The sequence below is a fragment of the Oncorhynchus mykiss genome, chromosome 1 (assembly GCF_013265735.2).
Source record: "Oncorhynchus mykiss isolate Arlee chromosome 1, USDA_OmykA_1.1, whole genome shotgun sequence".
Classification (NCBI taxonomy): Eukaryota; Metazoa; Chordata; class Actinopteri; order Salmoniformes; family Salmonidae; genus Oncorhynchus; species Oncorhynchus mykiss.
In genome coordinates, this window is record NC_048565.1 from 58,722,261 (window position 1) to 58,737,878 (window position 15,618).

General features: G+C 42.2%; 1 protein-coding gene across 7 annotated transcripts in view; it reads right to left on the minus strand.

The window, feature by feature from the left end:
• ablim1a (actin binding LIM protein 1a) overlaps positions 1 to 15,618 on the minus strand; it is a 146,388-nt gene that overhangs the window by 108,107 nt on the left and 22,663 nt on the right. For 2 of the 7 annotated variants that reach the window (XM_021605901.2, XM_036980837.1), the window contains exon 1: positions 8,588 to 8,767. The exons of 2 other annotated variants lie outside the window; for them this stretch is intronic. In XM_021605901.2, coding sequence (XP_021461576.1) covers positions 8,588 to 8,717 — 130 coding nt within the window. In that variant the 5' untranslated portion in view covers positions 8,718 to 8,767. Of the gene's footprint in view, positions 1 to 8,587; positions 8,775 to 15,618 lie in introns of those variants that run through there. 3 more of the 7 variants (XM_036980832.1, XM_036980863.1, XM_021605943.2) reach the window with 3 other exon arrangements.

Genomic DNA, 15,618 nt, shown 5'->3' on the forward strand with positions numbered 1-15,618 from the left:
ACCACCTGACATCATGTCAGTGATTCTCTCGTTAGTGTGAGTGTTGATGAGGACCAGGCTGGAGATCACTCTGTCATGCTGATTGAGTTCGAATAACAGACTGGAAGCTTCAAAAGGAGGGTGGTGCTTGGAATCATTGCTCTTCCTCTGTCATCCATGGCTACCTGCAAGGAAACACGTGCCGTCATCATTGCTTTCCACAAAAAGGGCTTCACAGGCAAGGATATTTCTGCCAGTAAGATTGCACCTAAATCAACCATTTATCGGATCATCAAGAACTTCAAGGAGAGCGGTTCAATTGTTGTGAAGAATGATTCAAGGCACCCAAGAAAGTCCAGCAAGAACCAGGACCGTCTCCTAAAGTTGATTCAGCTGCAGGATCGGGGCACCACCAGTAGAGAGCTTGCTCAGGAATGGTAGCAGGCAGGTATGAGTGCATCTGCACGCACAGTGAGGCGAAGACTTTTGGAGGATGGCCTGGTGTCAAGAAGGGCAGCAAAGATGCCACTTCTCTCCAGGAAAAACATCAGGGACAGACTGGTATTCTGCAAAAAGTACTGGGATTGGACTGCCGAGGACTGGGGTAAAGTCATTTTCTCTGATGAATCCCCTTTCTGATTGTTTGGGGCATCTGGAAAAAAGCGTGTCCGGAGAATACATGGTGAGTGCTACCATCAGTCCTGTGTCATGCCAACAGTAAAGCATCCTGAGACCATTCATGTGTGGGTTGCTTCTCAGCCAAGGGAGTGGGCTCACTCACAATTTTGCCTAAGAACACAGTCATTAATAAAGAATGGTACCAACACATCCTCCGAGAGCAACTTCTCCCAACCATCCAGGAACAGTTTGGTGACAAACAATGCCTTTTCCAGCATGATGGAGCACCTTGCCATAAGGCAACAGTGATAACTAAGTGGCTCAGGAACAAAACATTGATATTTTGGGTCCATGGCCAGGAAACTCCCCAGACCTTAATCCCATTGAGAACTTGTGGTCAATCCTCAAGAGGCAAGAGACAAACAAAACCCCACAAATTCTGACAAACTCCAAGCATTTATTATGCAAGAATGGGCTGCCATCAGTCAGGATGTGGCCCAGATGTCAATTGACAGCATGCCAGGGCAGATTGCAGAGGTCTTGGAAAAGAAGGGTCAACACTGCAAATATTGACTCTTTGCATCAACTTCATGTAATTGTCAATAAAAGCCTTTGACACTTATGAAATGCTTGTAATTATACTTCAGTATTCCATAGTGACATCTGACAGAAAATATCTAAACACACTGAAGCAGCAAACTTTGTGAAAATTAATATATGTGTCATTCTCAAAACTTTTGGCCATGACTGTACTATGGCTTAAGGGAATGATGAGTGGATAAGAGGCCATCTTTAATTTCGATTAAGCGAGCTAAGACGTACGTAGTCAATATAACTATTTATTCAGCACTTTCCAAATGTACAGCGGTGGAATTCAGAACATGGGCCGTTCTTAGAGTATTCTCCCTGTACACCAAGTCAGAACGTTACAGCCTTATTCTAAAATGTATTAAATATTTTTTTCCCCACAATGACAAAGCAAAAACACGTTTTTAGAACTTTCTGCAAATTTATTACAAATTAAAAGTATTTAGACCCTTTACTCAGCACTTTGTTGAAGCACATTTGGCAGCGATTACAGCTTCAAGTCTTCTTGGGTATGTTGCTCTACAAGCTTGGAAAACATGTATTTGGGGAGTTTCTCCCATTCATCTTAAGCTCTGTCAGGTTGGATGGGGAGTGTCGCTGCACATCTATTTTAAGGTATTTTCAGAGATGTTCGATCCGATTTCAAGCCGAACTCTGGCTGGGCGACTCTAGGACATTCAGAGACCGACAGAGACTGTCACCTCACTTCGCGTTCTTAGGAAACTATGCAGTATTTTGTTTTTTATGTATTATTTCTTACACTGTTGCCCCAGGAAATCTTAAGTCTTATTACATACAGCAGGGAAGAACTATTGGCTATAAGAGCATCGTCAAATTACCAACATTATGACCAGGATCACGACTTTCCCGAAACAACTTTTTGTTTGGACCACCACCCAGGACAATGGATAGATCCCTATAGGCAATGCAAAACAACGGTGCCGCAGAAGGGGCAGACGGAGCGCTCTTCTGGTCAGGCTCCATAGACGGGCACATCGCTCACCGCTCCCGAGAATACTACTCGCCAATGTCCAGTCTCTTGACAACAAGGTAGACAAAATTCGAGCAAGGGCTGCCTTCCAGAGAGACATCAGAGATTGTAACATTCTCTGTTTTACGGAAACATGGCTCACTCTGGATACCTTATCAGTGTCGGTACAGCCAAACATCTCTCTGGTAAGAAGAAGAGCGGGGGTGTAGCCTTATGATTAACGAGCCGTGGTGTGATCATAACAACATACAGGAACTCAAGTCCTATTGTTCACCTGACCTAGAATTCCTTACAATCAAATGCTGACCACATTATCTACAAGAGAATTATCTTTGATTATAATCACAGCCGTGTATCCCCCCCCCCCCCCCCCCCCCAAGCAAACACCTTGATGGCCTTGAAAGAACTTCATTGGACTATGTAAACTGGAAACCACGTATCCTGAGGCTGCATTAATTGTAGCTGAGGATTTTAACAAAGCTCATCTGAAAACAAGGCTCCCTAAATATTATCAGGGCTGGCAGTATTCTGGATCATTGCTTCTTTACCTTCCGCAATGCATACAAAGCCCTCCCTCACCCTCCTTTCGGGCAAATCTGACCAGGACTCCATTTTGTTGTTCCCAGCCTATAGACAGAAACTAAAACATGACACGCCTGTGCTCAGGTCTGTTCAATGCTGGTCCGACCAATCTGATTCAACGCTTCAAGATTGCTTCGATCATGTGGACTGGGATATGTTCCGGATAGCCTCAGCCAACAACATTGATGTATACGCTGATTTGGTGAGCGAGTTTATTAGCAATGCATCGGTGATGTTGTAGCCACGGTGACTATTAAAACCTTCCACAATCAGAAACTGTGGATTGATGGCAGCATTCATGCAAAACTGAAAGCGCGAACCTCTGCTTTTAATCATGGCAAGGCGACCAGAAACATGCCCGAATACAAACAGTGTAGCTATTCCCTTCGCAAGGCAATCAAATAAGCTAATCATCAGTATAGAGACAAAGTAGAGTCGCAATTCAACGGCTCAGACATGAGACGTATGTGGCAGGGTCTACAGTCAATCATGGATTACAAAAAGAAAACCAGCCCCGTCATGGACACTGATGTCTTGCTCCCAGACAAACTTAATCAACTTCTTTGCTCACTTCGACGACAATACAGTGCCATTGACACGGCCCCCTACCAAAACCTGCGGGCTCTCCTTCACTGCAGCCAACGTGAGTAAAACATTTAAACGTGTTAACCCTTGCAAGGCTGCCGGCCCAGATGGCATCCCAAGCCGCGCAGACCAGCTGGCTGGTGTGTTTATGGACATATTCAATTAATCCCTATCCCAGTTTTCTGTTCCCACATGCTTCAAGAGGGCCACCATTGTTCCTGTTCCCAAGAAAGCCAAGGTAACTGAGCTAAATGACTATCACCCTGTAGCACTCACTTCCGTCATCATCAACTCCTGTGAGAGACTAGTCAAGGATCATATCATCTCCACCCTACCTGACACACTAGACCCACTCCAATTTTCTTTCCACCCCAATAGGTTCACAGACAACGCAATTGCAATCACACGGCACACTGCCCTAACCCATCTGGACAAGAGGAATACATATGGAAGAATGCTGTTTGTCGATTACAGCTCAGTATTTAACACCCTAGTACCCTCCAAACTCGTCATTAAGCTCGAGACTCTGGGTCTCGATCCCGCCCTGTGCAACTGGGTCCTGGACTTTCTGACGGGCCGCCCCCCAAGTGGTGAGGGTAGGAAACAACATCTGATCCTCAACACTGGAGCCCCACAAGGGTGCGTTCTCAGCCCTCTCCTGTACTCCCTGTTCACCCAGGACTGCGTGGCCATGCACGTCTCCAACTCAATCATCAAGTTTGCAGACGACACTGCAGTGGTAGGCTTGATTACCAACAATGACGAGACAGCCTACAGGGAGGAGGTGAGGGCCCTCAGACTGTGATGTCAGGAAAATAACCTCACACTTAACATCAGCAAAACAAAGGAGATGATCGTGGAGAAGGTAAAAAGTTTTAAGTTCCTCTGCGTACACATCACGGACAAACTGAAATGGTCCACCCACACAGACAGCATCGTGAAGAAGGCGCAACAGCTCCTCTTCAACCTCAGGAGGCTGAAGAAATTTGGCTTGTCACCGAAATCACTCACAAAAATGTAAAGATAAACAATCAAGAGCATCCTGTCGGGCTGTATCACCGCCTGCTACGACAACTGCTCCTCCCACAACCGTAAGGCTCTCCAGAGGGTAGTGAGGTCTGCACAACGCATCACTGGGGGCAAACTACCTGCCCTCCAGGACACCTACACCATCTGATGTCACAGGAAGATCAAAAAGTTCATCAAGGACAACAACCACCCGAGCCACTGCCTGTTCACCCCACTATCATCCAGATGGCGAGGTCAGTACAGGTGCATCAAAGCTGGGACCGGGAGACTGAAAAACAGCTTCTATCTCAAGGCCATCAGACTGTTAAACAGCCATCACTAACATTGAGTGGCTGATGACAACATACTGACTCAAATCTCTAGCCGCTTTAATAATTAATAATTGGATGTAGTAAATGTATCACTAATCACTTTAAACAATGCCACTTTATATAATGTTTACATACCCTACATTACTCATCACATATGTATATACTGTACTCTATACCATCTACTGCATCTTGCCTATGCCACACGGCCATTGCTCATCCATATATTTATATGTACATATTCTCGTCATTCCTTTACACTTGTGTGTATAAGGTAGTAGTTGTGAAATTGTTAGATTACTTGTTAGATATTACTGCATGGTTGGAACTAGAAGCACAAGCATTTCGCTACACTCACATTAACATCTGCTAACCATGTGTATGTGACCATTAAGATTTGATTTGATTTGGTGGTTCCAAACTTCTTCTATTTAAGATTGATGGAGGACTGTGTTCTTGGAGACCTTCAATGCTGCAGAAATGTTTTGGTACCCTTCCCCAGATCTGTGCCTCGATACAATCCTGTCTCGAAGCTCTACAGACAATTCCTTCGACATTATGGCTTGGTTTTTATTCTGACATGCACTGTCAACTGTGGGACCAAGTGTGTCCTTCCAAGTCATGTCCAATCAATGTAATTTACAATAAGTGGACTCCAATCAAGTTGTAGAAACATCTCAAGGATGATAAATGGAAACAGGATGCATCTGAGCTCAATTTCGAGCAAAGGGTCTGAATACTTATGTAAATAAGGTAAAAACGTGTTTCCAGAGTGAGCTGTTTTCTCATTTGTGACTGGAAGTCCAGTAGCTAGCAAGCTAGCAAAGTTAGCCAGTTAGTTTGGGTGCTTGACTGCTGTTGTTAGGGCAGAACGCTTGGATCAATCCTACTTTTCGTCCAGAGCATTGAGTGTGCGCTTCGGCGCTAAACGCTCTGAATTTACGAATGGCCAATCTGACAATGCTCTGAGTTTACCAACACCCAGAGCACAATCTGGCATTCCAGATCAAATTCATTAACACACCCATAGTATAAACCAGCCTTTAGGCTTCAAATCTTTGGTTGTTTAGTACATAGCCTCACAAAGCTTAAGAGGGTGTGAACGATTCTGGATGGGTGTCGACAAAGAATAGCTCTCCAGTAGGTACCAAAAATTCAAGGGCCATTTTCTCAAAGTTGATTAACTTTCAAAGCAGAATTACTTTCCCATTGTTGCTCAACTGTAGTGTATGATATACTATTTTCTATCTCTGAGTCTACTTTTATCCAATGCAAAAAACAACATTTCAAATTTTGTAACATAAGACTGAATCTATGGCAAACAAGAGGATGGTCAAACATACCATTCCACTACTGGAGTATCCCCAGCATCATTCAGGCTGAGATAACATTCCAATTAGTCAATGGGTCTCGTTGGCATGCAAGCCGCATCTCCCGAATGTCTGCACCCAACTGTTGTAGAATTTGATACTGATCACCACACATTGAAAAGCTGACATAATTACAAGAGTAGGGACTAAAGATACAAAATCCTTCAAGGAACCTTGAACCCCAAAATATCTAATTCCGATGTCTGAGCCCACTTGTTTTTGTTAGAGCAGATTACACTAGCCACAAAAATATGTTTACACACCCATCTATTTCATATATGGGAGAAATTAGTGATATGAGAAAACATGGTTGTATTATGTTCTACCTTGGGTAGGGGTATCAACAACAACAAAAAGAAGACGATGGCAGTATTGTCAGCAGCACCTGTCTTATTACTAAAGAAATGCGTTAACTTAGGTAATTTTTCTGTTCAAATTAAATGTTCAAAAGCTTATTATTGCTGCAGCTTAATTTCAATGAAAGTCACGTTTGCAATCATATCACGTGAAACAATGCACTGGAACTCTGTCAGGGTGGAATAGTCCATTATTATTAACCAGTCTGTGGGTGATTAATGACACTTGTTTCTACCATTATGAGAAAACCTATGTAATATATGTATAGAAATACATTATTGATCTATTAGGAATTATTATTGGGCTCTATAGAGTAATTTCCTTTTTTTGGTCATTTTTTGTCAACAATGTGGCCTCATTAACCTGGGCACAGTGGACAGGCACTGTACGGATGCTGGACATATTTTAAAGTAGACGAACGTGCACAGGTAATCTACTTAACCTACTTTTTGAAGTTATTTGTTTGACAATCAGATGAAAACTTCATGACTGGTTGTGATCAAGACACATTTTTAAAAAAAATACATTTTTACAGTTAAATTACGTCTTTACTTGGTCCATTTAAAAATCTAGAGACCCACGAGTGTCAAGGTATGATTCACACGCTGGCTGGCTCTTTTAAGTGAATTTACTGATGTATGCTAATACCCTCATGTAAATCCTGACCTTGAATGCAAACACAAACAAAACTTTTGGAATTGATTTATGATTTATTTGAACAGGGAAATGTACCATGCCTAAACTGGAGCATTTAATGCGTTGAATAATCATAATTATATTGAACTAATCCACCTTGCATCGATTAAGGTTCAAAATGTTATGGCCCCCCTAAACTGGGTCTGTGCCCCACCTTGGCCACTGCATTCAAAATGTTCTGGACACGCCACTGGTTGGGGAGCCTCGAGCTGAGAATATTATTTTTTTTAAATGCCCAGCTCATGAGGCCTCTTGATGATGGGATGTGAGGTCTGAAGCAATTGCCTCTTCCACCACCGATTTATTAAAATAACCCAACACAAATTGGGATTAATTCTAATCCTGCTCTTAATTAAAGTGCAGCTATTGGATCTCTATCTATCTCTGGACATTGATGGGGGGGTTAGCTTCTGATAGTATAATGTATTACAAAACAGAGATGATAGTCATGTGATAAGAGCGAGTTAGTTATCATGCACATCTTACAATCTAAGGTACATCCCAAATGGCATCCAAACTGCACTTACATACCTATTGACCCTGGTCAAAAATAGTGAACTATATAGAGAATAGGCTTCCATTTGGGGCATCCATCTTTAAACAACCAGTTTACAACCTGACCATGACGTAAAATAAGTCATAATGAAGTCATTGCAACTTTTCCAACCCCCCGCTGTGGCTAGATGGACATACAAAGTATAAGAAAACGCTGTCCACCACGGAGGATGGACCAATGATCGATCATTTTCAACTGATCAACTTCAAGTAGTGCACTATATAGGGAATAGGTTTCCATTTGGGATATAGCCCATATCTCACAGCCTGACGTGCAGTCAATGGACGAATAAGGTCTGGAAAGTCCTCATCCACACTGTAATCCTCATGTAAGCCACCATGTTGGTTTCTTACTTGGCAGACTGTGGCCCTTTTCCCTGCATAAGTTTTATATTACATAAATTCTGAGAAGACAGCAATACATTTTGGACTTTGCAATAACACTTTTTTGGAGTAAATAAGATATGATTGCGTAACACACCACAAACGTGGACGTACACACACACACACACACACACACGGGCCAGTGCTGCAATGCCTGAAGTGGTATAATTACTCACTTTCAATACAATTAAAATGAAGTAATCTCAATCTCTGTGCAACGCCTTATCAATTCACTTTCATAATCTGCTTTATCCGCCTACTCACAAACAGCACGCTGAGCTTTGACTGATGCTGCACTTGGACCACAGCACTTAATGCTAATATCAAACTGTACTCAAAAAGTATGTAGAGCTAGTTGTATAACTCTGAAAAACAATGCAGAGTTCAAAGTGACTAATGAAGTGTAAAGAGATTAATAGATACATGCAGGCAAGCAGGCTGGCAGGCAGACACAAAGACAGATAGACCAGTAGACAGACAGATAGACACCAACAGACAGACAGATTTTCCCTGCCAGGACCTCCTACCCCATACCATAGTCCTACCTGGTGCCAGATCGATAAGTCTCTCACTCAGGTAATAGTCGTTAGGGTTGAGGTACGGCAACTGCTGCATGTACACTTTGGGAATGAGGTAGAGCACCTCAGCCACTTGACCGTCCTCAATGATGGACATGCGCTTGACTGAGTTTTTATGTTTGATGCGGGTGAGGCGGTCCACTGTGTGGCTACGGTTGGAGCTACACAGCTTGCCCAGGCTGTTGAGGGTGGGCATGTTGCCCGGTTCCCCCTCAGCCTTCCCACAGAGCAGGGTACAACACTCTAAATACAACTCAGCCAGAATCCTAGGATGGCTTTCAGCTCTACCAAGACACTTCAATCCTCCAGCGCAGAGGACTTCGACAAAAATGTGGTGACAGGCCTCTAAAATCTCAGAGCTGTGAACATGTCAGACATCCACCATCATGGGTCATGTAAAGATCCAAAGAGAGAGCGTGATGCAGATTTCCAAAGGAATCTCCTCCTGTAGATCTCCTTCAAGTGGACATCCCAGACCTCCAGAGCAGAGGTGATTCTTCAAAAATGGAACCTGTATCAAAGGCTTCAGGGTCGAGGTCAAGACAGCAAACAGCACAGAGCACTGACCACATAGAATAGCCTAAAGGTATACAGCAGAACAGTGTAGGGGTAAAGAGGCTTACACTGTGTCTTCCACCCAGCCAGATCAGCCAGCTTCTTCCCCCTCTTCACTAAGCAGCTTAGGGCTGACGTAGACTCCATGATTATCTTCAGGGTGGGGTTAGGTGACCTGGGTACACTGTAAAGGGGTTGGTGTGAATTTGACAGTAATTTATACCTACTGTAATCTACAACACAGTACAATACAGTAAACTGGACTGTATTGTACTGTACTAAAGTAAATGCTACGGTACTCGTAGTGAATTAGCAAATTAACTGATTAAATTCATTGACGGGAGATGGGGTTTGTGTTTCACAGTATTTTACTGTAATAACATTGGATTGGTGCAAGCAGTCATTTATTCTTATTGTAATCTTTGGTACCGTTTTTTTTGCGGTAACTGCGCTGTTAAAACTTTTCTGTAAGTTTACGTTACACTACCGGCTACTGGTTACCGTGAAAATATATATTTTTTTACTGCTTAGTGCTAATTAATTGGGACTATACATCACATAGGATTTGAACTCACAAGCTATTGGTTGGTAACTACTTGAATGTCCTGCTGCGCCACCAGGTCAGTGACAATACAATAGAAAAATACACGGTTTTGAATGACCCTTCCCCCGCTATCTGAGATACCTACTGCAGCCTCATCCTCCACCTTCAACACCCGTTCTTCTAGTCACATTTTGTTAAAGGTCCCCAAAGCACACACATCTCTGGGTCGCTCCACTGCAGCTAGCGACTGGAACGAGCTGCAAAAAACACTCAAAGTGGAATGTTTTATCTCCATCTCTTCATTCAAAGACTCAATCAAGGACACTCTTCCTGACAGTTGTGTTGCTGCTTCAAGTGATGTAGTGTTGTCCCTACCTTCTTGCCCTTTGTTCTGTTGTCTGTGCCCAATAATGTTTGTACCATGTGTTGTGCTGCTACCATGTTGTGCAGCTGCCATGTTGTGTTGCTACCATGTTGTTGTCATGTTGTGTTGCTAACATGCTGTGTTGTTATGTGTTGCTGCCATGCTATGTTGTTGTCTTAGGTCTTCCTTTATGTAGTGTTGTGGTGTCTCTCTTGTCGTGATGTGTGTTTTGTCCTAATTTTTTAAAATTGTATTTATCCTATCCCCTGTCCCGACCTTTTGGGAGGTCTTGTAAATAAGAATTTGTTCTTAACTGACTTGCCTAGTTAAATGAAGGTTAAATAAATAAATAAATCTAATAAAAATTCCTCCCCTTTTATTCCATGCCAGCTGAAGACCTAGCTAGCCAGTAACTAGCTAACACCAGACACAGATGAAAGGGGAGACATATAAGTATCTATGCCATAGATGAAGAGTGTAAACCTTTTATTATACATTATATATTCAATAGTATGTGGACACCCCTTCAAATTAGTGGATTCGGCTATTTCAGCCACACCCGTTGCTGACAGGTGTATCAAAATCGAGCACATAGCCATGCAATCTCCATAGCCAAACATTGGCAGTAGAATGGCCATACTGAAGAGCTGTGACTTTCAACTTGGCACCATCATAGGATGCCACCTTTCCAACAAGTCAGTTCATCAAATTTCTGCCCTGCAAGAGCTGCCCCAGTCAACTGTAAGTGCTGATATTGTGAAGTGGAAATATCTAGCAGCAACAACGGCCCAACCGCGAAGTGGTAGGCCACACAAACTCACAGAACGGGACTGCCGAGTGCTGAAGCCCTTAGCTCGTAAAAATAGTCTGTCCTTGGTTGCAATACTCTTGCTGAGTTCCGAACTGCTTCTGGAACCAACGTCAGCACAGGAACTGTTCATAGGGAGCTTCATGAAATGGGTTTCCATGGCCGAGAAGCTGCATACAATCCTAAGATCACCATGCGCAATGCCAAGCGTCAGCTGGAGTGGTGTAAAGCTCGCTGTCAATGGACCCTGGATCAGTGGAAACACATTCTCTGGAGTGAAGAATCACGCTTCACCATCTGACAGTCCAACGTACGAATCTGAGTTGGGCAGATGCCACGAGAACGCTAACTGCCCTAATGCATAGTTCCAACTGTAAAGTTTGGAGGAATAATGGTCTGGGGCGTTTTTATGGTTCGGGCTAGGCCCCTTAGCTCCAGTAAAGGGAAATCTTAATACTACCGCATACAATGGCATTCCAGATTATTCTGTACTTCCAACTTTGTGGCAACAGTTTGGGGAAGGCCCTTTCCTGTTTCAGCATGACAATGACCCCATGCAGAAAGTGAGGTACATACAGAAATGGTTTCCTGATATCAACCCCATTGAACATATTTGGGATGAATTGGTATGCCAACAGCAAGCCAGGCCTAATCGCCGAACATCAGTGCCAACCTCAGTAATGCTCTTGTGGCTGAATGCAAGTTCCCACAGCAATGTTCCAATGTTCCAACATCTAGTGAAAAACCTTCAGAAAAGAGTGGAGGCTGTTATAGCAGTAAAGGGGGGACCAACTCCATATGAATGCCCATGAATTTGGCAGCAGTCAGATTCTGGCACTAGCAGAGTAGCTATCTAGCTATCCCATTATTAATCCCGCCTTCTAAATCTAAGTGTTTTACATGGGGAGCGGACCAGAAACTTTATGATCACACTTTATCAATGTACAAGCAACAGTCATTTTTCATACTTTGGTCATCATACTTTGATCTGGTTTCATTCAAATACAGTATCATCCAATTTCATGAAAAACACGATTTTGACTGTTCATGACCTTTAAGTCCTACCCATGCCCACAACGTTCAGGCCCTATCATACCTAGGCCCTACCTAGATTCCTTCTGCCAAATTCAAGGCCCGGCCTTGCCCGAAATCAGAAATAACTTCCTCCATTAGTAAATCCATTAGTTGCTCCTCTCTGTCTGTCACTCACACCCTGCGTGCAGCTTGCTCTGCATGCACTCTGCTCATGGTGTCTCTGAGTCTGTGAGTGTCTGTAGCAATGGTTCCGTTTGAGCTGCTATGCTCAATGAAGAGACATGAGAGAGCAGTTAGCTGTTAGCTACTTTTCATCACTCCAAACCCAAAACCCATAATTTTTTACAGTACAATTCAAAATACAGCAATCTTTTCACCGCCCACAACATTTTCCCACAATGCACCATAACTTACAGTGTTCTGCAGTAAAAGGTTTCACAACATTTTACTTTTGAAATTACACAAATGTACCATATAGATGACAGTTTTCCTTTACAATGTATGTCATTGTCAACCTCGATGGCTCTCATACCTGATGGGTGCTCTGGGACAGCGACGTTAAAAAGAGAAAGCGACTGGTCGTAATGATTCACTGGGAACAGATCACTTCAACAAGATTAGTAATTGCGTCATGCTTTTGTTGTGATTTTTCTCTCATACTTAGATTTTTTGTTATAGTTTCAGATTTTTTACATAACTCATCAATGGCTGACTCTGTTGTTCACAGTCACATCGGTCCAATTAAGGTTGTGAAATTGTGACGTCTACAATATTAGAACAGAACTAAATCCTATTTCCAATGCAAATCTTGTCTATTACACTTTAGAGAATATACCATTAAACAAATCGTTATTGTCTGTTTAGTAAGCTCTCTTAAGCACTACATAAATGGGTAACAAATCATCTATAACCATTTGTCATACTCTATAAAGGATTAATAAATGTGGCATAACTGTGTGACATAACCACCCGTGTCAAATGTGACATAACTCATTATGTTAAATATGACATGAACCAGTGACATAAGCACCGCTTAATAAAGGCTTTATGAATCATATTACGTTGATGCTATAACCTTGTCATGTCATACTCTAGAAATGTTCTAGGATCTCCCAAGTGGCGTGTCAGGAGTTCACCTAGGGGTCATGATTGGAGCTGTTCCAAATGATTGATGTATTAGAATAATTGATTATGCTTATGTTGTATTAAATCAAATCAAATCAAAATCAAATCAAATTTTATTTGTCACATACACATGGTTAGCAGATGTTAATGCGAGTGTAGCGAAATGCTTGTGCTTCTAGTTCCGACAATGCAGTAATAACAAGTAATCTAACTAACAATTCCAAAGCTACTGTCTTGTACACAGTGTAAGGGGATAAAGAATATGTACATAAGGATATATGAATGAGTGATGGTACAGAGCAGCATAGGCAAGATACAGTAGATGGTATCGGGTACAGTATGTACAAATGAGATGAGTATGTAAACAAAGTGGCATAGTATAGTATAAAGTGGCTAGTGATACATGTATTACATAAGGATACCGTCGATGATATAGAGTACAGTATATACGTATGCATATGAGATGAATAATGTAGGGTAAGTAACATTTATATAAGGTAGCATTGTTTAAAGTGGCTAGTGATATATTTACATCATTTCCCATCAATTCCCATTATTAAAGTGGCTGGAGTTGAGTCAGTGTCAGTGTGTTGGCAGCAGCCACTCAGTGTTAGTGGTGGCTGTTTAACAGTCTGATGGCCTTGAGATAGAAGCTGTTTTTCAGTCTCTCGGTCCCAGCTTTGATGCACCTGTACTGACCTCGCCTTCTGGATGATAGCGGGGTGAACAGGCAGTGGCTCGGGTGGTTGATGTCCTTGATGATCTTTATGGCCTTCCTGTGACATCGGGTGGTGTAGGTGTCCTGGAGGGCAGGTAGTTTGCCCCCGGTGATGCGTTGTGCAGACCTCACTACCCTCTGGAGAGCCTTACGGTTGAGGGCGGTGCAGTTGCCATACCAGGCGGTGATACAGCCCGCCAGGATGCTCTCGATTGTGCATCTGTAGAAGTTTGTGAGTGCTTTTGGTGACAAGCCGAATTTCTTCAGCCTCCTGAGGTTGAAGAGGCGCTGCTGCGCCTTCTTCACGATGCTGTCTGTGTGAGTGGACCAATTCAGTTTGTCTGTGATGTGTATGCCGAGCTTAAAACTTGCTACCCTCTCCACTACTGTTCCATCGATGTGGATAGGGGGGTGTTCCCTCTGCTGTTTCCTGAAGTCCACATTAACAGAATGGGAGGTGTTATAAGTGAAATAATCTGTCTGTAACAATTGTTGGAAAAATTACTTGTGTCATGTAGATGCCCTAACCGACTTGCAAAAACTATAGTTTGCTAACGAGAAATTTGTGGAGTGATTGATAAACTAGTTTTAATGACTCCAACCTAAGTGTATGTAAACTTCCGACTTCAACTCTACATATGGTAGAGTGGTGTGGAGTGGTGTGGGTGTGAATACCTAAGTATAGTTATATAGAAAAATAATGAATACCCCAACCAGTTCTGTGAGCTGAGTTTTTAGATCTATAATGTTATCTAGGGGTTCTGTCCACCAACACGCATCGATCTACAGGCAGTGAGCACTGACAGGAGAAGCCATTGAAAGATTTGAGAGGGTAACACTGATTTCTTCGATATGAAAGATATGTGTACCTCTCGGGCTGCTCTGCTGTGGCCGTTGCTGCGATGTGGATGTGAATTACTAAAGATGTATAACATTATATAGGTATTCTGTATGGATATATGAAAGAATGGAGAATTATTCCTGAATATGCTGTTAAATAGAACAACAAGTATAAACATCTAAACCCCTGTATGAATAAAACACTAGTCTAAAGGAGGAATTGGTGAAAATATCCTGGGTTACTAGAGATAAAGTAACAATGGATAAAAAAAAAAATAATATACAACTTGCACGCCCACACGTAGATGTACGTAAGTGGCGTAAAAAGTATTCTGAGAAATGTTCAAAGTGGTCCCTTTATGGATCATTTGATAAGGATAAGATCAAAGAATTGCACGGGACTTGACTTACCCCTGACCAATAAAACTATAAACACTTATGACATTTCCTCCATCCTAGTAATACATTTTGTATTGAACCCCATACCCTGTTAAACAGAACCAATGATTTTCTCTACTCAACCATGTAACGTGCTAAGTAAAACTTATTATGGACAGAGCATGCCATCGATAGGGGACCGGTAGACAGTGTCAGCTCAGTTATTACATATTGATCCCTCCAAAGAATTACACATGAATCTTAAAATAATAGACATATAATAAATATTGAAGCAGAAAGTGAATATCCAACAGAGATTGGTAATAAAATAGTCACTTTTTGAAGGTATACTAAAATGAAAACTATGCCTTCCAATATGGAGAAAGTTTTCATGCTTGTGTTGTATTGTGTTTAAACCTTGCAATCTGGGGAAAACCAGAACATTGTTTGAGAGTGATCTGGGTGTATTAGCAGTATTGAATGTGGTCTTCCTATTGGGAAACAGATATAGAGACTGGTGAAAGTAACAAAGTGAATGGTAATTGGCTTTCAAATAGCATTCTAACAATACAAAGTCTTCCTAATTTGAAGAAGTAAATATTTCAATATAAGGTCACATGATGAACAGAGG